This window comes from Dermacentor albipictus, chromosome 6, assembly GCF_038994185.2.
Source record: "Dermacentor albipictus isolate Rhodes 1998 colony chromosome 6, USDA_Dalb.pri_finalv2, whole genome shotgun sequence".
NCBI lineage: Eukaryota > Metazoa > Arthropoda > Arachnida > Ixodida > Ixodidae > Dermacentor > Dermacentor albipictus.
In genome coordinates this window covers 105450673-105476807 of record NC_091826.1, presented here as the reverse complement: position 1 = coordinate 105476807, position 26135 = coordinate 105450673, and the positions used below count along the sequence as shown (strand labels likewise).

At 46.3% G+C, this 26135-nt stretch overlaps 1 protein-coding gene across 2 annotated transcripts in view; it reads left to right on the top strand.

The window, feature by feature from the left end:
- Nucleotides 1–26135, top strand: part of LOC135904998 (uncharacterized) — a 56362-nt gene that overhangs the window by 22042 nt on the left and 8185 nt on the right. For both annotated transcript variants that reach the window (XM_065435995.1, XM_065435997.1), the window contains 6 exons: nt 1337–1574; nt 2197–2353; nt 4828–4940; nt 16689–16818; nt 20258–20461; nt 22360–22482. In XM_065435995.1, the coding sequence (XP_065292067.1) occupies nt 1337–1574; nt 2197–2353; nt 4828–4940; nt 16689–16818; nt 20258–20461; nt 22360–22482 (965 nt within the window). The remainder of the gene's footprint in view (nt 1–1336; nt 1575–2196; nt 2354–4827; nt 4941–16688; nt 16819–20257; nt 20462–22359; nt 22483–26135) is intronic.

The following is a 26135-nucleotide window of genomic DNA, read 5'->3' as shown; positions in this document are numbered from 1 at the left end:
CCAGCGGCCATGGAACAGGAGCTGTTACCGTTCAACGGCAGGACTACGCCCTACTCGTAACTGCACACGCTAGCGGTTTCTCTCGCCCACAGAGCGGAAGTTCGCTGCCATAGAACGCGATTGCGTGGCATTGGTTTGGGCAGTAGGCAAGTTCCGCCCTTACTAAATTGGTCGCCCATTTTTAGTTTTAACTGATCACCATGCCCTGTGCTGGCTCTCATCACTGAAAGACCCGTCTGGACGACTGGGTCGTTGGGCGCTGCGGCTACAAAAATAGACTTACTCTACGGTACTAATGCGACCGTTTACAAGAGGACACCGACTGTATTTCCCGTCACCCAGTTGACAGTCCAGACCATGATGCCCACGACACCGACGTTTGAGTCCTAGCCATTTACGACTTGCGTTACCTTCGTAAATGCGTTATGAGCACCATTTATTGCTGACGCGGAAACACGAAGTGGACAAGGTCTCTGTCCGTTTCGTGGTAACAGGTCGGGGCCCTTGTTTGTTTTACCTAAGCAGTCAAAAACCACAGGTTCCCGCTATTCCATGCATCTATGCCTCCATGGAAGCACATTTAAGCTTTATTTTGATTACTTCGACGTCTTATTTCTGTTAGTATTGTTATTGTAAGTGTCCGCTGAATTTAGAAAAAAAAAGTATAATTCAACTCACTCAGCCAAGAAACTGCGGGTTTGTCTGGAGCCATCGGATTGTTTAATTAGAATCGCCGAGTAGCACCATTGAAGGCATTAAACTAGCGCGACTGTCATACGTCCTGATAAAGTTTTGCAGGTTTAAGGCCTCGTATGTTGTTAACCGACCGTTTCTTTTATATTTTGTCATAAAATGGTAGTTATATACTTGCACTGATACATAAGATTGAATTATGTGTATCCCGCATTCCTTTACTGCTTTTTTTTTAAGTGGTTACATTGTTTACTGTTCTACGCATAGTACTGGTTTATTTGTCATTTCTTTTCCCGAACATTTCGCGGATATAGTTCACCTGTATTTTTAGGTGTCTTGTAAGTTTGCACGTTCGATTTTTTCTTCTTTTGGATGATATGTAGATGTATTTTATTTCACTAATTGTTTACACTGCCCCAGAATATATAGGGCCGAAATCGCGTCAAGCTGCCATTTTTGCAGCGTCTCACTCCTGCACTTGTGCCTTCGTCACTTTCTTCTGCTTTGTTTGACTTGTGTTTTACGTTCGAACGTCACTTAATTGCATATGAACCTTATATCACCGTGTTTAACCGCGATACCTGTCTGAAAAAGAGCGCTAAATAGAGTGCAACGAAAACTTGACCCTTCTAATCCAATTCAGCTCCGTCTCATTCGGCGCGTGCGTCCCTGCGTGGTGCCCTGGTGTGCACCGTGGGCATTAAGCTGAACCGGAGCGTGGCGCTGCCCGAAGACGGCCTGTGCGACTTCACATTCTTCGACTCGCTGCAGCGGAACGGCCTGAACGAGCTGGGCGGCCCCTTCGAGGAGAACTTCCGCCACTTCGCCGAGAGCGCCGCCCGGCACACGAACACCGAGTACGGTGCCGGATTCGACTACCAGTGAGTGGTCGGCGGAAACGCACCGCTGCCCAGTGCGACTCATCCGTGTACTGCTCGTTTTGATTTGAATAACCGTATAGCGGGCGAGGCAGTGCCCATTCGTGGTTGTATGGAGGGCACGAAACAACACAACTTCCGTGCTCGCTTCTTTGTTTTTTTTCTACGTGTTTGACGATGATCATAGCCATTTTGTTTCTTGGGCTACCAGAAAGTTCAGTTGCGCCGTTTTCTTGCCCGCAATTGTAAACCCATTATTTGCGATTCACGGATGTATTGGTGCGCTTATCCTGCTGTCACACTTGAGAGAAGCTTGGCCAAGAAGGACATGCTATCAGTGATTTTTAGTCATACGTATTCCCGTTACTGATATTAGAAGTTTAGACGCAGGCCTGTGAAGTTTTCGCGCGCCCGTTGCACGCAAGGTCTTATTCCTGCTCTCGCCAGGATCGCAATAAGTTGCACATGAGAATTTTCATTCGTTCGATAAATAGCCTTCATAGAGAGAAAAAAAAACGACCCGTGTAGTTCGGCAGACGGTGTTCCACAAAAGTCTGCTCTGCATCCGGAGCTTACTGAGCAAGACGTGATACTAAAACGCATGTAAATTTGCTTCCTTTTTCAGCGCCTTTGAGGAAATGGACGAAATTCTCTCTGACCCCGCTGCTAAGGGCCACCTGAACAGCCTTTGGGACCAGAGGATCTTCCACTTTGGATACATCAACACTCCATATTCAGATTTCTCGCACGATAAGTTCACGCAACTGATGGAAATACTTAAGGTAAAGTTAAAATGTCGAACGTAATCAAAGGCAGGATTGCTTTGTGGCGATTTCCATTTATTACGGATTCACGACTCAGATGGTGGCAAAGTCGCAGGATACCCTGACCACTTGGCAGCGATGGGTTGGTCGTGTTCACTTCGTCCTGTCCGAAGCGCCGTTCGATTTCCTTTTAGACGTGCAACAACGAGTCTGGTTCAGCGCACTCCTCCACATCACGTGACAGAAACGCTTGCTCTCTCCTGCTTGGTCCAGGAGGAAAAAGAAAGCACGGAGTGCAATACGCATGCGCTTACAGAATGAGGGAAACACCTGACACTGCATTATGCAAGGATTCTTTTTCTTCGTGTCCACTCCTTTTTTTTATAACTCATCGCAAAAAGCGGCCGGCACTATCAGTAAGAGACGCGCGTCATTATGCAAACTAATTGCAAAGCGCAAAAAACGTATTGAATTGTTATGTAATGCTAATATATATATATATATATATATATATATATATATATATATATATATATATATATATATATATATATATAAAATATAATATAATATAATATAACGCCAAGACCGAATGCATTGCATAAGGGAGGGGTCGTACAGTCAACACGACACCCCTTGCACATTATTACACGCTACTAGCAACAAGTGATGCACATCCACGCCACGTCAGATGTTCCAATTTAGGTGCTCGTCGCAATCAGTGTCATGACAAAGGAACACATCTCATTGGGACAAGCAATCATTGCGGCTAGTGCATGCTTTTGCAGCCAAGAGCATGACTAATTTTGTGCCACAGCTAGGCTGTGGCACCCGATATTGTGAAGATATTCTTTCTTATCTTTATGGCTTCGATGGCAAAGCTTGTCTCAGTAATTTTGTTTCTCGCTGCTTACCTGGCAGCGGTGAGTCATGGAATTAAACTGGGCACGATATTATAAATTTGTGGCACAGTGACCTGATTGAACATTTTGCGAAGTTCTCTAGCCATGTGGGCTGTTGTGCAAAATTAAATGGGATCATCGCTCGCATGTTTCCCATCTTAAGCACCGTCATTTTTACGCACGGCTAGTAATATTTTGTCGGCGCTCGAACCTTTAGCTCGAGGTCTCTTACTGAAATACATGAGAAAAAATAAATCGTTTTGTTCTGAGCAAGCACTCCGCTGAATTCGGTAAGGCTTGTTACGTATCTAAAAAGAAAAGTTAGAACGCAGTGACTGTTGAAAGCAGTGTTTATATAGGGTTTCAACTTTTTTCATGATGTCGGTAAAAATTAATATATATGATTAAACGAAACTATTACTCCGCAATGAGTAATAAACTCGGCAATGAAAAATGATATTAGAATTCTGGAAAGTACTACTAATAAAACTTCTCAAGGGGACAAGCTCCAAGCATTATACATTCCTCTGAAATATATCCCTGATATGTGCATGAAGCTTTTTCAAAGCCCTCGAAAACATTGCAAGAATATTATGTAAGATGTAAGCTGTAAATTCACATATCAAATTTGTTCGCTTTGGCTGCTCTAACGGCTGCAGGTTAAAGTGCCATTATAGGCTCTTGGTGCAAAGATGCGGATTCGTAAACTTGGGTCTCAGTTCTTGGCAGTGCTTGTAAAAAATGCAGCATATAAATCAATATTGTTCTGCCTACACTCACAAGGATTTGGGGTTCATATTTGCTCAAGTGCTACTCCTAAGTTCCTTCATGGAAGGTTAGGTTGTTTATCAGAACAATGTTTCCAAGTGCGGGCAGTTCCTTGTCACTATAGTATTCGTCACAGTTCTCGAAAACGTAATGTTCTTGCTTTCTAGCACCAATGATAACAGTGAGCGTGTCGACAACATTGTAGACGCGTACTAGCGTATGCGAAATGGAGACACGTTAAAAATTCGGAATCGAGACGTGCGTTAAAGAAAAAAAAAAAGACGCGTATTGAAAGCCCCTTTATGGTCCTCATGTTTTCCGTTCCCGTACACTTTACCAAAGAAAGCGCAGGGACGACAGGCGTAAGTATCTTAACTCAGCTATATGCGCTTTAAGATGCTCTTCTATTGCCCCAGGCGAAAAAGCTCTTCTCTTCAGAAGTTTACCAAACCAGGGAAGCGCAGGCTTTCATCCTGGCGACACAGAGGGCCTGCAACGTGCTGTTTGCTTTGGTTTCCGCACCACATAGCGTTTTATCGCACCTTGGTGATGTTGCTTTACTAGTATGAGTATACTCTAGTTGAACTTCCCTGTTTGTCCACCGTAACCGCATCCGGCAGGTCAGCATAACTTTTTTGGTGTGTGTGTGCAATATCGTCCCCCGTTGTTCTTCGCAACGTCGAACTAGAACAGACTCGGTCGACTTGTAGCAGACGTGCAGCACGAATGGTGCAATACGTAGTACTGAGAATGTGCACCACGTAGCGTTTTAAATGTAAGGTGGCGTTACGAGAAGAGCAGCTTGGAGGGTTTTCTGCGCAGACCGTGTCGTCACTGATGCGAGACAAGAGCACCGCCGAGCGACCCTCATTCACCCTCTTGGTGGCCGCCATGCACAGCGACCTGTGGATCAAGCACGCCACGCACGTCTTCAGGTGGGCGCAGACACAGCTTCTTCATAAGTACTCTCTTCAGACCCTTCCGGAGTTCTGGAGTACAACTGTACTCCAGAAGCTGGAGTACAACTGTAGCAGGCACACGCAATTAAATAACAATGATAGATTTTATTTGTTTTATGCACCCTACCATTTTTATTAATTCAATTATATTAATGACCGAGAGCGTATTAATAGGAATGTTAGGGGTTGGTATAAAACAAGGCTACGAAATTTACGAAGAAACACAGAAATGAACGCGCAAATTTTTACAACAAAAGCGGAATGTTTACGAAGCGGAAGAGCAGAGTACTGCGAATGTGTCTTCTCGCCGTTAAAAGAGTTAGGCACTATATATAATGTGGATTTTTTTAAATTGCAGGTACATATACGCTAGAAAAATCCCTAATTGCTAATTCAACGATTGACGTGAACAACTCTGTTTAGAATGATGTGCACAGCGCGACAGCAGACAAAAGAAAAAAAGGTGAAAAGAAAAAAATAAATTTATATCACAAATAGTAGAGAAACACTATTTGTGTTCTATCCACTATTTGTATTCTAACCCGTTGTTATCATCTACCGTTCACGGCTGACTGGTCTTCGTGGTGACGAGGGCGAAACGGGCCTCGGACCACTGACGAAGTGACAGAAGGAATGGGATGGGAACGGAATGGCTGCATTGTCCGGGATCATAGTTGCAGAATTGAGATTCGACCATGTTGGAACGTCATTACGCAGGCTTTCTGGTGTGGCGCAACCATAGTGCGCGAATGCAGAGGAAAAACACGGTACATACACAAAGCGCTAACTAGCAGCGACTTTTCTGGGAAGAACACAACTTGTACATCTCGCACACTCACGTCAGAGGCACGTGTTTACACCGAGCGTGTAAAAATGAGCGCTAACAGTTTAAATCATGGCCAACCAAACTAAACAGCCTCTATCGTCGCTTACGGTTGCAATGAAAAGCCATTCCTTTCGTTGTCAACGACAGTGACGTCCTTGCTCACAGATGCTTTTCGATGTAATGCAACCATAGTTGCGCTACACAGAAAAGACTCCGTAACTGTTAAGCGCATGAGAGGAACAAGAACTTCACTGGAACACTAATGCGCAGGAACAGCGATCCGCGAAGACGGTGACACGGGTGACCGCTCCTAATTGTTTCTTTTTTCGCTCTAATTCACTCTAACTCATTTTGCCTAGTGAAATGCCAACTACACCGTGACTATCCAATAAAGCCGCGGAATGTTAATTTAGACTAGATATACGAGCAAGTTCGTCTTAAAACACGATAAATAGGTGAAAGTGTAACATTTCATTCCCTGATTGACGACACAAATGATTAGATCCGAGTTTTCGAGGTTTTCACAAAAATGGGTTGCTCTGTCAACCGATGGTCACTGCTTGAGGATATACTATGCGCTGCCAGAATAAGCTAGTACTAATGAGCGAACGACATATCTTGAGCTGTGTGTCACCATTATAGAGAGACTAAATCTTCCCTTCAACGGTGACAGTCCTTGATACAGGGACTACGATTTGCCGTCACGTATGTATATACAGGAGTGGCATGGCACATAGGCGCACTGCTACTTATATTAGATTTAAATTGAATGACTCCGCAAAACGACTTCACCAATACATTTTTGTGAACTTCTGTGGCCAAAAGTAATGATATATTACTGGTGAACAAAATGAAGAGCAAACCTATTTATTTCTTTGAAAAACTGTTTCCTTTTCATAAAGTGCCTCTCGTAGCATTCGGCCGACGGCGCTGATCTCACGGTACCTTTGCGCCCACTTGGTCTATCTTTAAAGATTGACGCCGTAGGAAAGTTGCTATGTTAAAGTCACATTTATTTTAGAATGGAAAGTTATTTCTTGTAGAAACAAGAAGCAAATATATGGATATGCCTAGACGGTTAGATGTAGTACTAAAAGAAATATGAAGAAAGTAGACTGGCCATGTGCTGGTTCTTAAAGCCAAAATTCATATTAAAGAGAAACCCTATGTACGTTTATGTGCAGAGGCAACAGTACATATTAAAAAAAAATGGTACACGTACAACAAAAATGCGTGTGATAATGAAAACATTGATCCTAGGGCATGTTAGAGTAGATATTTATGAACACAAGAGATGAACCCAGGTAAATAGTAAGAGAACATCATAATTTTACTCGAGCTTATACACGTGTAATGTAGGTAATCGAATTACTTGGCCGCGATGGTCGCACCATGCTTTATGACTGCTTTCGTTATTTATTTGGATATTATGGCCACAGTGGCGCACGGCCGCCATGGCTTGTGGGGCTGCCTAACCCTCCCTGAGATGTATATTGTGCACATACGTAAATACCCGGAAAATGTGGACGTGGCAACAGCCGCCGCCGTCGTAACCCTAGCTCACCATTTCGAGCAACGCATCCGTGATGCGAATGTTATAGACTCAGCTTACGCCCGGATTGTTTTAATGCGACAGCAATTATATAGCGCATTTTTGCCGTTGCCGTCGCCATGGGTGATATTCCGTCTAAAGTCCAAGGGTGATAGCACCGCCGCCTTTCGCCGTATGCTGTGCGTACTAGTGAAAGCGTGCGAGTGTGGCCCGACGATCGTGGCTCAATCTCGAGTACGCAAGGGAGGAAAGCGGGGATGAAGCGCGCCGTCTTCCGTCGCACTCAAAGAGCCGAGGGAGACTGAACGTAGGGTGGGGGGGGGGGGGTAATTCTGCAGCAACACCGTATGGGGAAGCCGCGTGAGGTCGCGCGGGCTTTATAGTGAAAACGACCTGGTTTGGGGGCAAACTCAGATGTGGTGACAGCTCGTAGCTTTGCGTGCGCTGTGTTCTCGCCACTTAGTTTGCATTGAAGGGCTAGCACAAACGTCACTTCGCACGCTGTTGCTTGCTCCCTTCCTCGTGACAGCGTTTTGACCGCGTGTCCGCGGTCATCGAGCTTACTTGTTAATGCTTGTTAATTTAGTTAGTGAGCGAGTGTTTACCAATGTATATGATCGAATACGACTATCCTTGCTTGTTATGGCTATCTACTAATTTGCTATCGCAATCGATGCTACGCCTTTCAGGCGCAAGTGCAACTTTTTTTTTCGTCCACTATCTTAGTGGCTATGGCGTTGGGCTGCTACGCACGATGTCGTGGGATCGAATCCCGGCCACGGCGCCCCCATTTAGATCTTTTTGAACGAAAGCTTTACTACGCCAGCCAGCGAGCCATTTCGGCTCGTCGCGCCGTATGCCTTATGCAGGCAGCCGTATGTCATATGCCGTGGCCGACGGACGGCCTTGAGCCGTCGTTGCCGAGCATCGCCGCAGGCGCGCTCCAACAGATGGCGCCGCCGTCGCCGCTCGCTCCGCCAGATGTGCTCCGCTCGGGTAGAGGGAGAGGAGTTGTCGCCTAGCGGTGTATATATATATATATATATATATATATATATATATATATATATATATACATGCGTTTCACCTCAGTGTATTTAGTCGTTATGGAGAGCGCGAAAGAGACGCATCAACGACAGAATGAAGCGAGGAAGAGACAACGCGCTCAAAAATTGGAGGACGCTTAAGCTTCGCCTTCAAGAGTGGAACGCGACAGCGTTCCCGTCGACCCGCCAAGGGGTATGAGACAATAGGCTACGGCGCAGCGACTACGCGCCCCGCATCGGACGCGGTGAGCGTCGAGCAACGCAGCGTTCGGCGCGGCAACGAAATGTGCGCCTGAGCAAGCGACGCACGCCTGAGCCTTAGAAACAGCAGGTTTCTAAGGCTTTGAAGCATAGAACTCGTGGCTGAGTGCTAGAGTCTCCGTCTCACACTCCGGATACCCTGGTTCGATTCCCACTCAGCCAACCTTGCAAGTTGTTTTTTATTCATGAAGTGCCTGCTGGGATTTATCGCTCACGGCCAACACCACGGACGCCGACGCCAACACCGACGCCGACGACACCGGCTTTTCTGCGACACGAGCTCCTTAACGCTGTCGCGTTAATAGACGCCAGAAAAACGCGCCGCACAACTCGAGAAGAGTCGTAACGAAGATGCGGCTAGAAGAAGTCGTGCCACATCCCGGAGTGATGCTTTGAGTTCGAACAGTCTGTCTTGTGTCTATACAATAGAGCTAAACCAAACGCTTAACCACAAGCTACCACACAACTACCACAAGCGTTGCCATGCAGCTCTTGCTTTCGCAATTGAACTAGGGTTAACGAGAACTCAAACACTGGCAACTTTTCATTTCATTTATTTACAAGACCCTACAGGCGTATTACATAAGGTGGGGGACATTATTGCACACTCACAGATAATACAAAAACAAGAAAGAAGGCGCAGGCTTAGACAGAAGATACAGCGGCACAATATGCGCGCAGCGGCACAAAATTCGCAAAGATGAGGGAGAAATGCGAAAGCACCCGCGTACATCGATTTAGGGACACGTTAAAACGCCTATGGTGGTCGAAATCATTCCGGAGTCCCCCACTATATATACGGCGTGCCTCATAATCAAATCGTTATTCTGGCACGTAAAATACCATAATAAAACTTTTACACCATAATTTCTCTTTGTCTTACCCACTCTACACTTCACCTAACACTACAAGTTACTTCTCCAACGCATTCCTTGGCTTCGTTATCTGTTGGCTTCATATGGTTGTCACAAACAAAAATCGCGTCCATCATTTCCCGTACTCCTCGTACAGTGCATAGCGAGGACCTTGCCTACGGCAACTCTAATACCTTCAGGTAGCATACATTGTTTTATTGTTCAGCTGCGTGCACTGTTGCCAACTGTAGCGTATAATTATCCTACTGTCCGGTATTGACGGCATCTTCGATGTGTGGTAGGGCCGTTGGGCCGTCGGACAACCTTTGAATGGAATTTCTGGTATTTTGCCATGTCCTGACATTTTTCATGACCTCGAATTGAACCACGGAAATCGTACAGCAAAAACAACAACAAATTCGTGGATCGGCACCCCATATTCCGAGATTGGCTATTGAAAGAAGTATACTTTTGGGTGGAAAGATTGCAGGCTCTGCAGAGACAGGCGCGTTAAGAGCAAGGTTTAGCTCCGGGCTAACTGCATTTTTTTCGCTAAGTATAAAGGCAATACGCGAAATACTCTCGTCAGAGAACTGCTGCACCAATTTACATAAACTCTGTTGCATATAAAAGACCAAATGCAAATGCACTGACAGTGAGAATCAGAATTGAGATTTATAACGTCATATATATATTCCGAAAATTGCCAGAAATTGGTTTCCAAATTTATTTTAATTCATCGTAGTTCAGTGAACGGCATCTGCTAGAGCATCTTAAACGAATCAGTGTAATGTATTGAGTTCAAGCTTTCAGTGATGATTATTGCAATGTTTAAGCGGGCGTTGCAAGAAGTCCGATTCACAAGGTAGTGGTATATCTTATAGTGGTGCATATAACGCATACTGGCTCAGGAAGTGCAGCTTACAGGATAGTGATGGTGACTTAACTCAGAATCACTGCCCTGCTTTGTTTCTTTTTATTTTAATTTGGGAATTTTCAACGCTGTTCGTGAAAAAATTGGTAGCTTTAGTCAAAGCTTTCCCGATACAGTGGGAAACATTATTGCGTGCTTATTATTATTAGCATTAGCATTATCATGTTACTATATGATTATTAGCATTAGCATTATTTATTAGCATATTAGCGTTAGCATATTAGCATTATTGCATGCTACGTGCATGCTTCGCGCTGCCGTCGCGAAGCGTGCACGTGGCCTGCGAAATGCACGGTGCGCGCGCAAAGTGCAAAGCTAGCAACGCGTCGTGCGCGAACGGCGCTCTTCTCTCACGCTTCTTTCTGAAGACGTTGCGCCATCTAGTGGCACTGCATGGAAGTCCGCGCATGGCCTCCGAGAGGAGAAACGTGGCGCCCCGGTGCCTGCGAACGCTGGCAATTGTTCCCTAAAGGTGCATTCACACGACAGGACGGAGAAGGAATTTTCGCAGCGGATGGCGCATCACGGGACGCGCGCGTCATCAAAACTTGCCGCCCTCGCCTTGTCCGGCCTCCTCCGCTCGCGGTCCGGATTGAAAATGCTCGCCGGTATTTCCATCCGTCCGTTTGGCGGTCGTCTGGCCTCAATTTAACGTAGTCAGCGTCAAATCTGCCAACATTGGACGGGTTGGCGTGGCTACGATGGCGTGTTGTAGGCTTGATGCATCCGTGGCTTGATGCCACGTGTGTTTTTGTTGTGCAGGAGTGTGCAGGAGTGACCGCATGTGCTTTTGTTGTGGTGCAGCGGGAAGGGTGAGTCGTGGTTGCGCGCGCATTTCTATTTAGACCGCGCAGCCTGCGTGACCTCAACATGAGTGAGGTGCACAAGAAAATGCTAAGTGACGAAGCAACCGGTACTTTTTTTGCTCTTGTTGATGGATTCGCAGCGCTATTGAATATAGAGCTCGCCGATTATGCAAGCGCGCAGCTGCGTAACAGGCTATGGCAAGAGATCGCTCTCGAAATGGCTCAGAGGCATGCAGAATCAGCGCCTTACTCTGTCGGTGTGTATTATTAGCTATAACTTCATTTTTGGGATAATGACGTGCTGCGTAACCAAAAAATAAAGAAAGAGAGAGGGCAGGGTGCTCTGTCATTTCGACGCTCAGCCCTGTGTCTCTTTTTTCTTCTTTTGTGGTCAGCAGCACGTTACCAGTTCAATATGAATCATGTAGCCGAAACATTTACGTCATTTTTGGGAATGCTCTTCTAGATTTGAACCATTTCGTTTTCTTCATCTGATTGAACCTCTGCAGAGTTTCTAAAAACGGTTTTCGCGAACAAACGCCGCACCTTCAGGAATTTTCACCCAGAGGAAAAGCATCATCTCCTACAATAACCGGGGGCATTTGAAGATCCGGCGAACTTGCCACTTTTACGGTTCTGGGCAGTCCCGCATTTTATTTCATCAATTGCTTTTCGCAGAGGTGTTGACTGCCAAATTCCGCCATCGCCTTGTGAACCAGGGGCGCCAATGTCCAAATAGCGAAAAATATAGTTCGCATCAACAAGCGCAAATAGCACTATGCTGAAGCTTTTATTGTAGTAGAAATACAAAGAGCCTGAATATTTGGCTTGATGATGCACACATGCTTTCTATCTATCGCACCAATACAATTGGGGAACTGCCACTTTTCTTTGATGTCTTGCATGGCTCTAGACCACTTTCCGTCAGTCTTGGGGGTCTTCAAGAATTCGTGTTTCAGCTCCAGGTAGATTGCCACACATCTCTCTTTATGAGCTGGTTGACAGTTGAGTGTCCTCCCTGAGCTGTCAGCTTAAGGAGTAGTGCGTTTCTCCTATTAAAAAAAGAAAAACAAGAAATTGTTGGTTACGCCAGAGTCCTTCCATGTTTTTTCTGGTCACGAAACTGCCGCCTCAGTTTCATATAGCGCCAGCGCCCGCCGCTAGAGGCGCAACCGTGCATGAGAGGGCATGCGAACGCCGCTACCGCTGTGGTTGTGTGTGGGGCAGCCTCGGTATCTAGCTTTCTCAACTTCCTCAACCATCGCTTTAGTTTCACGTAACTATTTTTAACATTGAATATAATTAAATTACTGCCTGAGCGTGTCTTCTGCGATGATATGAGCGCACGGGACGAAAAAAAAAAGCCGCTCATAACATGGAGCTTGCGGCGGTCTCAGACCGAAAAAAAAGAAAGATCTAGAATTTTAAGAGCCAGAACCGCGATACGATTATGAGGCACGCCGTAGTGGGGGACTCGGGATTAGTTTTGACCACCTGGGATCCTTTAAAATGCACCTAAATTTAAATAAACGGGTGTTTTGCATTTTGCTCCCGTTGAAGTGCGTCCGCTGTACACGGCCGGGCGGTCTCGGTCCGGATTTCTTTATCATCGCCGTTCGCCTCAACGCTTCGGTGGGCTCCGCTCTTTAATATTTGCCTTAAATTAAACACCGCGCATTCGCAAGAAAACGCCAGTGGTCCCACTTATCACCAGATGAGTAAGCGCCAATTCTCCGTTGCGCATAGCGCCAGATTGTTCGCCGAGCACAGCTGTTCAGTTTCTGTTAAACTGTGGCAGAGAAGAACTCTGTGGGCAGTATCTTATAATGAGATCAAAAGAATGAAATTGCTATTGCAAAGGGCTGCTACCGTAGAATACTTCATGACAAAGAAAAGGGAACTGAGCGGCTCCATGCGCTTAAGATTTCTTGCAAAGCGATGCCATTTCTGAATAAGATTTAGGTAGGATTAATGCAAGACGAACTTCGCTACTAAATGTCTTCGGTGCGGCTTTTAACAACGGATTAAGGCGAACCTGAAGTGTTAGGACCTGCACAGTTGAAACTAGCTGTAATTAGGCAATTGCCTTAGCAAGCAGTCGTTTAGAAGCGTCAGTAAGCCCAGCACTTCTTCACGCTGCTCGCGGTTTCGACGCAGAAACGACGAGACTAGGTATTTTGGTTCTTAATTCGCAACTATTTACAATATGTTAAAATGTTGCAATCACCGGTCCTGATATTCTTATCATGGTCGAAAAATGAAAAAAAAACTTTATAATTCGATTAAGAAAAGAAATAAAACGTGTTGGTGCAAAAACAAAATACAAGCACGATCATTTATTTATCATGTAAAACAAGCGGAGCGAAATACAGATAGTACAGAGGCGTCCGGTCATAAATGGTCCACCATTCACAATGCAAGAAGTTTGTTAAAAGCATCCTTGGAAGGGCGTTAGTCTTCAGCGTCGGCTTCTCACGCTCCAGGGCCACGTCGTCGCCGTTGATGTTGAAATTGTACGCAGTGACGATGTCCGAGGCGTCAAAGTGTTTCGCGCACACACGCGTATACTTCGATTCGAAATTAAAACCGCCACTTTCCTGCCGCGGTATGGCCCGCTTCCATTTCTCGCGCTGCTCCTTGTTATTTGGTAAACAGAACAACGACAAGTTTTCAGTCGTGCCCTTGTTGCCGGAACGGCACCCAGGCACGCAACACGTGTTCGGCATCGTTGTCCCACCCCACCACTTCAACCAAACAGCCCAACACTCGAAAAATAGCACAGCACATGCGCCCGATCACTCAGCTCGCCTCGCACTGCGCACGCGTTTCGGTACGCGAACGATGCCCTCTGTGGCACAGTGGCGCCGCGTCGCGGCACCTTTGGGCAGCATATGAACCTCTCCCATAGCGTGACGGCGGAGTTTCGTGACCAGAAAAACATGGAAGGACTCTGGTTACGCTAAAAATTAACAAAGAAAGACAGAACTCCGCATTCGAATAAAATATGCACATCTGATATTCACACTGGAATCTGTGTAAAGCGGATCTCTTATAAAGCTGCTATTTTCATGCTATGAAACTAAATTCCATGCACACAGTTGTCTTTATTTCACCATATTTCCAACATTCTTATGCAACATGTTTATACGATGTTCATGCGCCGTGCCGGTCAAAACAATTTAGTGATGTTGATGCGCCGTAGCATTTGCTATATACGCCGCAATACACGAACTGTTCATTGCGAGAGGTAAGGGCATTCACGTCACAACGAGGATGTGTTTGTCATTGTACACACTACACAGAGATCTAGGACGCTAAATAGTGGTTTGGTTCTTTTTTTTCGTTTTATTCCTGCGTCCACGGGCTAACGGAAATAAGTGCACGCGCACATTACACGCGACGTGAAGCGCGCACTTCCCAAGAGAGCGGCAGCAGTCACAGTCGAGAAAGCTGGGGGATGCCTTTGCTTTAATAGTCAGCGCGCCTCATGAACAGTGACACTTGATACTTCAAATTGAAGCAAACGCTAGTGCTTACCTGCGGCGAGAAAGCGAAGAGTGATTTGAAGCCGTGTCTTCGCTGGCACAGATGATCTCACGATGGTTTCTTGCCGCTCGATTGTATGTTGGACGCGGGCCAGAAGTTCGAAAAACTGCGTGCTGCTGACGCGCAGTAGGCGCTTGTATTCGTCCGGATCACACTCGAGTAGATCTTCACAAAGCAAGCTCTGAACACAAAGCGTATTCTTCGATATTCGTGGTTTCCTCCAACATAATCGTTCTCTTTTTACAGCCTACACCTAGTCGTCTTCACTCACTTCGAGTAGAACAGCCAACGCGGACAAACGCCGCCTCCGATAGCTGTCTATCTTGGAATGCGCACTCGTACCCAGCAATTTGGCAACGTGCGTGGCGATAGCGTCGAGAGTAAGCACGCGGATTCCGCAAACGGCGCTCCGGCTGTGGGAATGCGACCTAACTCGGCTGCGCCGGATTCAAGTGATGACGTCACTATTTTGTCCGCGGAGCAGGCGGGATTTTGCCCTCGCGTGTGTATCCACCTTAACGTGCCGCACATCTAGAGGTACATAGTCAGTGACTCAATTTGGGGGAGATGCTCATTGCAACATGGCACATATGCAGCGCACTCATAGGGCTGCTCGCTAAAGCGTTCGCGTGAATGACGTTCATTGAAAAGCGACACATACCATTTGTGGCGCAGCCTTTTCAAGCGATAGATTGCTGTCCTTGAGGAATCCTTGTGACGTGGGTTCAGTTAGGCAGAGAATCGAAGAAACTGAAGGGATATTTTTTGTAGAGGGGCATTATAGAGGGGCACCTTCCCATTGACAGTCACCGAGTCACCCAAGTTGGCGGTAAAGACGTTGGCATCAAAGACGTTCATTAAAATAAATAATGGCGCTCTGCGTGCCAGAGCCATGATATGATTATGAAGAACGTGAAGTGGGAGACTGCGGATTAGTTTTGATCACCTGTGGATTTTTCGACGTGCAACCAATGCACTGTACAGGGAAATTTTTGCACTTCATCCCCACCTAAATGCAGCTGCCGCGGATTTGATCCCATGACCTCGTGCTTGAAGACCAGCACAGATCGAGTGGCACATATCTAGTGCTGCAAGTCGGCGCCAAAGAGTTTTTCGGAACAGCGGAATCTACTCAGTCCCGCAGCTACAATGACTCTTGTTGGTGTGAAAGAGATTCGTTTATTTGCGGCACCTAGGTACAGGTTACCACATACTCAGTGACCCAAGTTGGTCTTGTGATTGATTTGGAATACATTTTCCTGAGCATAGCCCTCCGCTGGGCTACCACTTTCACCGCGGACTGCGCAGGGACCCAGGTAGTCGGGAAAATAGTTGGACACAAACATATGTAGATAAAAATGCAGGTAGGTAAAATTGCGTGAAATGCGCTAACAATGCTAACGCATTAACAACGGACGGTTCTGTTATATAGACTCTGCGTTTTCATAAAACGATATTAGGCAAGGCAGCTACTAGAAGATTGAATGGTTTAAATGACTTTCAGCCCAAGGTGCCCTGACCTTGCCCACGCATGACAGATTTCGGCGAAGAGAGCACCCAAACGCCTAGTACATTTTGAGGCTAGCCCATTTGTTTCGAGTTGCCAGAAGCTGCCAGATAGCCATAAAGGAGAACTCATGCGACTTACATTTTCTGCAGGTCCCGAAAACACTTTTGTTTAACATTCTCCAACCCGAATATTCTTGCACGTACCTACCATTTGCATATTATAATCATCCCTCTGATTGTACATTTGGGACTATTTTATACAGTACTCTGTATAAGGTTTGCGTACGCCATAGAATTCAAGATGGCAGAAGCTGGTCAGAGGAGAGTTGACATTCGGAAGCACAGCTGCGAACCTAGCGTACATGTGCACCGTTCTGTCTCGCAACCCAGGGACACGTTTCAGCCAGACGCCGTGGTGCTGGTGGGCCACTTGTCCAGTCGAAGGAGCGACGCGGAGAGCTGCGAGATACTGCCACCGACGACGCTGGTGCACTTTGCACGGCACGCTTCTCCCAGCTTGGTGAGGGCGCTCTAGCTGCGCCGGCAGAAAGCGACGGCATCTCGTTTCCAGAACGTCCAGTGACGCGGACGAACAAAAAACGTTACACGTTCGTGGAACGTTGCGAACTAGTGCCAATGAAGAGTAGCGGCATTACTTCGAGGTTGTAGAACTCGCGCAGTCTTTCTAGCATGCAGCGTGGATTTGACAAGAACCAAACAACAATATAGCGTTTCTTTGTTAGTGCCTTGATAGAGCTGCACAGGGCGGTGACATTTCCACAATCAAGAGTTACCTAGCTTCATAAAACCTTGGCATACAGTGTATGTAGCAGAAAACCTGCGCAAACAATCGGGTCTATAAGGACGGCAGCTTTTGTTTCTTGCGTCTTGTGTTCAACATTGTACCGCAGAGGTTGCTCAGTTTTTAAACCTAAATGCTCTTTAATATGACTGCTTCCTGCAGTGTAGTGCACACCGCTAAACGTTGACATGTGATACTGCGATCCGTGACGCCGCTGTGTTGCAGCGATCCTGCGCTGCTTCTGATTTCTGACAGTGGAAATGTAGGTACTTGGCCATACTTGATTGATTCCAATTCGATTTCTCACGTTAAGGTCAAGTTCTGAAGGCGTGATTGACGCTTGAGTAAGATTATGGCCATTCACAGCGAAGCTCTTTATGGCTAGGGTTTCGTGTATTTTTTTCTGCGCCTACAAAAATGCGAGTCGATCCTGGTGATAGTGGATAAAGGGTATAAGTACGATGGCGCATACCCTTGTGGACAACGAGTGGCGAGCTCCGGAACCTGTACCGGCCCCTTGAACTACCCTTGTCAACACCTGGGACCCATTGAGGTCCCGGGCACAAGGGTAAGAACAATACTACGATCGAATCTTAGCCCAAAAGGCCGACCCACGTAGCCAATGTCTACGTTCGCACCGCCCTCTCTTTGTTGGCGTTTCAAGCACTTGCGCGTCTAGTTTCCTTCCACTCTCCCGTGGTGGCGCTGCCGTGGAAACGTCACGTGTGTCTGCTTTCCTCGGGGCGGCGGCCCCGTCGTCCACGCGAATATATATTAAAAAAAAAAACTGAAAGACAAGTTTCCGTTCTCCACTTAGAATTTCACTTATGTCGTCGTAATGGGGAGGCCGCATATCGGCGGCGGGGAGTTACGGAGTCGCCATCTATCGGAAGCGCCTCACTGGCTAGTATGAGGGATCACGCGGCGCGCTCCTCATAAGTTTTGCTGTCAGCGCTCACTGAAAACACCACGCGCGAGCTCTCTCGGACATTTCTGTAAGTACTTTCGAAACGAGAGACGTTTTTTACTGTCTAAATAATATTCTTGGGCAAATTGAAAGCACACAATCGTTTACAGACGCTATCGCTTTACCGGATACGTACAGTGAACGCCACTGCGCGCGGTCGCCGCGATGAAGTCTCCCGAACCGGCTTCTTGCGTGAAAGGTGGGTAAAGGCTGAGATCAAACTATGTGAAATATGTTCTAATAGTGTTTGTATAACTAAATGGAGCGTAATAGAACGAAGCTTCAATTTAGCGACCGCGCAGATTCGCAGCGACCGACTGCGCGTCTGCATGCTTGTCCGCGCACTGTTTCGCTTTCACCGCACGCGCGTTTTCGCACTGTGCCATGAGCTTTAGGCCGCAGAATATGAGCATTTGACAGTATACAAGCAACCATTGTTGCGTGGGCGCTATCAGAGCTGTTCAAAAATAATTTCATTGTTGAGACTTCGACGCCTACAGGGACTGTGATGTGCCGTCGAGACGATTCAATCTTTTTTTTTCTTCTAAATTCTTTGACCCTTCAATATTATTTGTCAAGTTGCGTCACACTATGTTTATCGGTGTTCTCAGCGTGCAATTTCCCACTGCTCCTTTTTTTGCAATCCAGTGCATTAATTCATAACACAAACATGACCACATGCCAGGCTTTCTTTAAATGTGCTTCTTACCACTGCCTTTCCACTCCACTGAACTTGCCAGTATCTATAGCATCGACACGTTCATAGACCAAACCGTCATTACATTAGTCGGGCAGCGGACTCGGGTGAGCGTCTCAGTGCGCGTTTTCAGAACATCGCAGACCGGGCGCCGTAGCAGAAATCGTCCTCGCGTCTGTGCTTGCTGCATATCCGAGTTGTAGCCGATGACTGTTTGCCGGTTTTATGTTTCGCGAGCCAAGCTTCACGCATGCTTCTTGTCCTGCGGCTACGTGTGAATAAGGCTGACACCGGCCTCCGTTACGTGCGTCCGGCCCTGCGGCACCGAGCAGTAGCCTACCATGTTGCGCGCCTTCAAAGGCAGCCACTACCTGTGGTGCTTTCAAGCGTTGTGAAGAAGACACACGAAGCGGGAAAATTTCGCCACTAAATGAGGACCGCAGCGTACGAGGGAATTTAAACTCGTTTTCAGCTCGCTTCGGCGCTCCCGAAGCAGCCGACGCGGCCGCTATGTCCACGTGATCCCTCCTAGCACGTCACGCCGACGGTGGCGCCACATTTTCTAGTGGTGGAGCTCGAGGCCATATTGCGGACTCCAGAGGACCAACGCGTCTACGAAGAGCGTGGTTGCGCATGCGGTTGGCGTTTTGTGCACGAATTTCATCGGTGGTGTTTGCCCCACTCCGGCGATGATGGGATTCTCGTCTCTGTTCCTGCCGTCGCTCTTCGCAGGCACGTTGCTCCTAGGGAGTCAGGAATATACGGGAATATGATGGAATATAATATAATAATAACAGAGGCGATACGAGAATGTGTGTGCGTGCCTATCGTCATGGTGGCCACCGATCAAGACAGTATATGTGTTCGTGCCTCTGCTCAAACTTCTGTGTCACCTCTCTGTAGTGTGCTAAACAGCTTCGCTGGTCATCCGCCTTCACAGAGTGAAACGGCTCATGATATTGGTTTTGATATTGGAAACTGACCACAGTAAGCCTCACGTGACGACACCTCGGAAAATAATTTGCGTGGCATTTAAGATTCATTGCTCTCTCGTAGAAGATATCTAGCTAAAGCTTAGCATAAATTCGAAATACCACCTTGGAAAACCACAGTACAGCCAACAATGCAAAAATGAGGCTAAGTTTAGAAAAATATGATGGCACAGGAGCTGCGTCGGTGCCTGTATAACCCATTTCGCTTGTCTTCGTCGCATTTCAGCACGTTTTGACGTACTGTGTCGTCATACCGAATAGCCCGCCAAATATGATGCAGTTCTTTTCGTCGCCATAACTCGTGTGACTTCGGGGGCATATTACAAATCCTCAGGGTCAGCTCGCTGTGAAAACGGGTAAGTGTTGTTGTGAAGCTCGCCAGATCGAGACGCGCGATCGGAAAGCATGTCAGTCGCTAGCGCCATGTTGCGAAAGAAAGTAAACAGCGAGTCTCGGTACGTGTGTCGACCGTTGCCGTCATCTGTGGTCTCCATTGCGCAGAGAGACGCGCACGAGACGGTTCGCAAGCTGGACTCGCGGGGCATCAAGGCCGCACTGTTCGTGTCACTGGCCATGTTCGGGCGGTGGTACAAGCCGCGCTACCAGAACTTCGAGTCTCGAGACCGAAGCGGTTCGCTGCGTGGTTTCGCTTTCCTGCAGAAGTGCAGACACGACTCCGGCGATGTGCGCGGAAGCCACGTCCAGGTACGCCTCGTTCAAATACACCTTTCACACGTGGTTGTGGTTGAGTAAATATGGATGTGTACGGAGCTCGAGGTCGCAGGTTGAATTGCTCGACAGCAGCGGCTGCACAGTGGAACGCCGAAGCACTGTTATACTTCCACTGAAGTGCTCGTTAAAGAAGCGCCCCCAGACATAGCGTTCTGCATTTTCCAATGCCTGCTCAAGTCACTACAGGCCAACTGCGCAATGCATAAGAACCGGTGGTACACTGCGACGGCATCGCATTCCCTGTAATATTACTTTTCCACTAGCTGCTACGGCAACGACAGCTTCCGCTCCGCTCCTGCTTTTCGACTTCCGCAAGACGTCATGTGAAGTGTGGTTGACGGGGCCTTATAACCATTCCCCATATGCTGTGACAAACGTCTGGGACTGGGAAAGTGGCATCCTTTCAGTGACCACTGGTCTTGATGTCAGGGGGTGGCCTTTAAAAAAAACCACACAAATACAGGGCTCTATCGTCCGGGATACGGCGCAGAGTTTGCGCACTTCTTGCTATAGTTTGTTTTGAAGCCTCGTGTCATAATTTGTCACCATGATTTGGGGGAGCAACCTCTGTTGCAGGCGTGGTATCAGAGCGAGCGCAATCATTCAAGCCTGCAAGCTCTCGTTATGTGAAACGTACTCTTTCTCTAAGCGAAGCTCGAACTTCACCAGACGTTTCAGTGCACAAGAGAAGAGAAAAATAGAGTAGAATAGATTTTTCATTGAATATTAGTGCACAGAATATACATATTCAGTCCACATAATCCGTGTGGCTTGTGTGCGTGACTAGGCAGTGTCGGCAAAGGAGTTCACTGATCCAGTATAAAAATAACATAAATAAATAAAGAAATAATAAAAAGAAATTAAGAATAAGAACATAACTCTTATTCAATGAAAAAAGTAAACGCTAAAAAACGCTTATTCAAGTAATAATGCGTGCAAGCAAGTGTAGGAACGCAGAGAATAAGAGCAAGAACCGCCTCGGCTGATAACAAAAGATTTTATTGTAAGCACATGCAATTTTTAGTCCACTTGACAATGATTGCATGCACGTAGTGCCCAGCTGATGCCTTTGCTTTAGGCTTCCTTTTTTTTTAGCCCCCTCCTCCTCCTGGGTCTCGTAACAGACTCCTTTCAAACAAGTCGCTATTTTCACAAGCTTCCAAGGCGTATGCACTTGAAATGAATTTACAGAATGACGCCAGATTGGAGATATGTACTATCAGTGCTCCAAATGCGCGTTGTTACACTTGCGTTCTTTAAACAAAATGCCCTTTTATGTTACTGGAACGTCCACGTATTTCGTTCGACACTTCGGGAAATATCTTGAAACTATAGCGTCATGTCGGAAGTTCATTTCAAGCAGATACATCTTGCAAGCTTGCCGGCTTGAATTAGTAAATTGCAGTGTGCGCCGTAAAGTAATTAATTAAGATATTAATTAGTGGATTTATGTTAATTTGTTGAGGATGTGTTTCGACGTCTAGTTTTAGTAATGTCCGCCTTATCAAATAATCCAGCTAAACGACAAGACAAGACGGCATAATTATGCCGTCTGCCAGAGGCGACGTTTTTTTTAAATTCCATAAAAACTTAAAAATGATAAAAATGAATGTTTTAAGCTTGTCGTTTCGGATCCCACACGGGAGGCTTGTTCACAAATTAGCCTAACAGCGATAAAGTGGCGTATACGTGAGACGTGTCCCAGACGCCTGGCGTTTACACAGGTGGCGAATTTCCATCGCTTCGACTAGGAGTCCGCGCCCAACGCGCAGGATGTCGCTTGCATCGCTGTGTCTTGCATTCTCGTAAGAATAACTAGCAGTGGCGAGTACTTGTGGCTCCAAACAGCCGTCCCTCTCTACGACGCGCAGGTGTGTCGCGACTCGGCCTACACCATCGCCTACCACGAAGAGGAACCCCAGGGCGCCGTGGCCTACAGTGAGGGAGCGGGAAAACTGCTCGCGTATGACAACCCTGAATCACTGAGGCGAAAGGTACGGACCGCGCAAAAGATTATTTCTCTATGCAAGAGCAGTAGTGAAGGACCAAAATGATTGCTGTGACAAAACTGCCGACGCGAGAAACGCAGCCGATTGGGGCCAGGGAGAGAGAGATGCAAATGAGAGGAAGGCAGGGAGGTTAACCAGACTTAAGACGTCCGGTTTGCTACCCTGCACTAGGGGAAAGGAAAGGGGAAGTAAAGACGGAAAGAAGAGCGTGACAAAAATGAAAGCGTGAGAAAAAATATGAAAAGGGACGAAATTGGGTCATTATAGTCTTTCTAATAGGCCACTGTCACGTAGAAAAGTCAACAGAGCCTTGACCGACTTTTGTTGCGACGACAGTTCCAAAATATTGTTACGGTGTATATGGACAAGTCCCAGCTACGAACTGACGCTGGTCACGTGTCCCGTTTAAAACCGTACTACGCATCTAGTACGCTCTCATTCTAACAAGCGCTTGGACGACGCTTCAGCCGCCGGGGGTTATGTCATGGTGCATTTGAACAGGACCGTGCGCGCAAGAGGGACACGAAGAGGAAGTGGTAGGCGCGTCTCCTGGAGCTGTGACCCTTGTACCAGCCTGCGCAATTAACACGTTCTTTTCGTCATACTTCCACATACATTTGTGCCTCGGGCTTCCTCTTCGTAACAATATAACTCCTTTACTAGTTTCTTTATTTTCATTGTGTTCGATCCCGACCACGGCAGTTGCATTTGAATTTTGGCGAAAGGGAAGTACGCTTGTGAATTTCAAACATGGTACACGGTAAGGAAGCCGAGGTGTTTAATATGCTGGAGAAATTCGATATGAAATCGGATATGTAGGTTTCTTTGATGGGCTCGTGAATACTGCCAAATTTGCGACGTTTTGCAAGGTTTTAATACTTGCCGGCAAAATTAAAAATATTAGAACGTAAGAGAGACATTGCTGCACATCTGCCATGTCCAAAGGTGTGTACAGAAAAAAAATCTGGAAAGAAACTCATCAAAATAGGGTATATTCAGAAACTGCCAATAAAAGCCAATATTTTAGCACCTCGTTTGAAAACCAAATCGGACATATCTTGTTTGTGTTGTGAGCTTGCGCAGACAATGGAATGTGTGTTTTCTTATTAAACAAGTTTATAGACATATGTAGACATATCAATAAAAGTATGAAAGCATGCCATTATTCATAAATTTTTTATACTGCATTAAACTCGGAATGTAGTGCAACTGCGCGAGCCACATTTCTACATTGTCTGATCAGCTAGGATTTTCTGATGCTGAAGAAAAGATGTGCGCTGGAAAACTAAGCTCGGTACCGATATGTGGAAGAATTTCGCTGTCTGATAAAACGTGTCCCCTTACAATAAGATAATAATCAGGACCCCCACTGACAGTCCTCTGAGCAGACTGTATGTGAACCTTATGACTAAATGCTTTGTGCTCTTTGTCCCTCATGAACGGAGGCTTCGTATGCCTTCCATTGAGTCTCATGGAAATTCATCCATGATTAATTGCATTCACTGTGCAAACGGAATGGTTTCTTTTAACACTTGAGCCCTTGTGGCCATATCGTTTCAGCTTTGCGAGTGACCACAGCGATTGCTACTCAAAGGAAAGTTAACTCGTGGGTTGCTCACATACGGTTCAGTTAGTGAAGATTTTGACACGTCATCCATTCACCCAGTATTTACTCAAGGTTTATAGACAGTGTTGTAAAGTCGATGTTTGCCGTCATATTTGAAAATTTCTGTTTGGTGGGAAATTGAATGTTGCAGTTAATCGGATAACTTTAATTAGATGCGGAGAAGTGAGGTTTTTCTATTTCTCCAAATAATTAGATACTAGCTGTATTCATGCTTTTACATCTTGGTAAGGGCGTACAAGTATTCAAAGCTTTCGAAGGAATGATCGAATATTGTCATAGTTCATTCGATCTTTGAAACCAACCCTTAATATTCGATTACATCCTTGAACCGAATGGTCAACTTTTGAAAACACTAATAATTAATACTTCACGGATTCTTTGCGCCGTTGACTGTAAACAATGAAACGAGAAATTGAAACAGAAATGCGATGTTTTGCATCCCCTCCACAGCAGACGTCTTGTACTATATAAGCACGCTGCGTGGTTCAGTCATATAGATCTTTCCAGCTAAACACGGTCACTTGCAATAAAATGTGGTGTTTAGGCATGGCATTCGGAAGTGGGCCTTGTTTGGTTTGATTTATACATGCAACGCATGTGTTCTCTTATGGAATCCAAGCACAATAGGTTTAACTGCGACATACGTTATACAATAATAGGGGCATCATCTGCTTCAAAGATTAGAACTGAGGAAAAAGAGTATTTCTTTCGCTCTGCCGCCGCCCGCTGAAGACAACACAAATGTCTGATCCCAAATTAGTTCGGTTTTAGCAGCGTTGGTGGCGACGATATACGAAGAAAATATTTTATGGAGAAGGCTACTTTGTAAACTTCATATCACAATGCGGGTTGACATGGTCTCCTAAGAGTCTACTGTTCGCGAGAAAAATTTAGTTGTTCCTAACGCTCCCTTTGTGTTTTTAGTAGAGCTTGTCTATAATATATGTGCACTGTACTTACGCATAATATTTAGTGTGAACATCAGAATGCTAAAATTGCTTCATAATAATGGGAGGGCTCTACATTATTGACAGACTACTGGAAAAACATTTGGAATTGTTTGATTCATATTTTATTCATACTTGGTTCCAGGCACGTACCCAGGGGGGGGGGTCCCGGGGGGGCCCGGGCCCCCCCCGAAATCAAGTGGCATACCACCCCCCCTCCCCCTCCCCACCCACGCCACCACTCCTCACCAGGCACGTACCCAGGATTTTTTTTCGGGGGGGCCCCACCACCTCCACCACCACCATCATCATCATCATAATCATCATCATCATCATCAGCCTGTTTTATGTCCACTGCAGGACGAAGGCCTCTCCCTGCGATCTCCAATTACCCCTGTCCTGCGCCAACCGATTCCAACTAGCACCCGCGAATTTCCTAATTTCATCGCTCCACCTAGTCCTTTGTCGTCCTCGATTGCATTTCCCTTCTCTTGGTACCCATTCTGTAACCCTAATGGTCCAACGGTTATCGAACCGGCGCATTACATGACCTGCCCAGCTACATTTTTTCCTCTTGATGTCAATCAGAATATCGTCTATAGCCGTCCGATCTCTGATCTAAACCACTCTCTTCCTCTTAACGTTATGCCTAGCAATCTTCGTTCGATCGCTCTTTGCGTGGTCCTTAACTTGCTCTCAAGTCACTGCCCCATATGCACTGGCAAAATGCGCTGGGAAATGCACTGGCAAATGCATTGGCACTGGACATATTGCACTGGCAAAATGCACTGATTACACACCTTAATTTTCAATAATAATGGTAAGCTTCCAGTCAGGAGCTGGAAATGTCTGCTGTAAGTGATCCAACCTATTTTTATTCTTCCGTGCATTTCCGTCTCATGATCAGGGTTCCCTCAGATTGATTGACCTAGGTAAACGTACTCCTTCACAGTCTCTAGTGGCCGACTGGCCATCCTGATCTCTTGTTCTTTTGCCCGGCTATTTATCATTATCTTCATCTTCTGCATAATAATATTCAACCCCACTCTTACACTCTCTCTGTT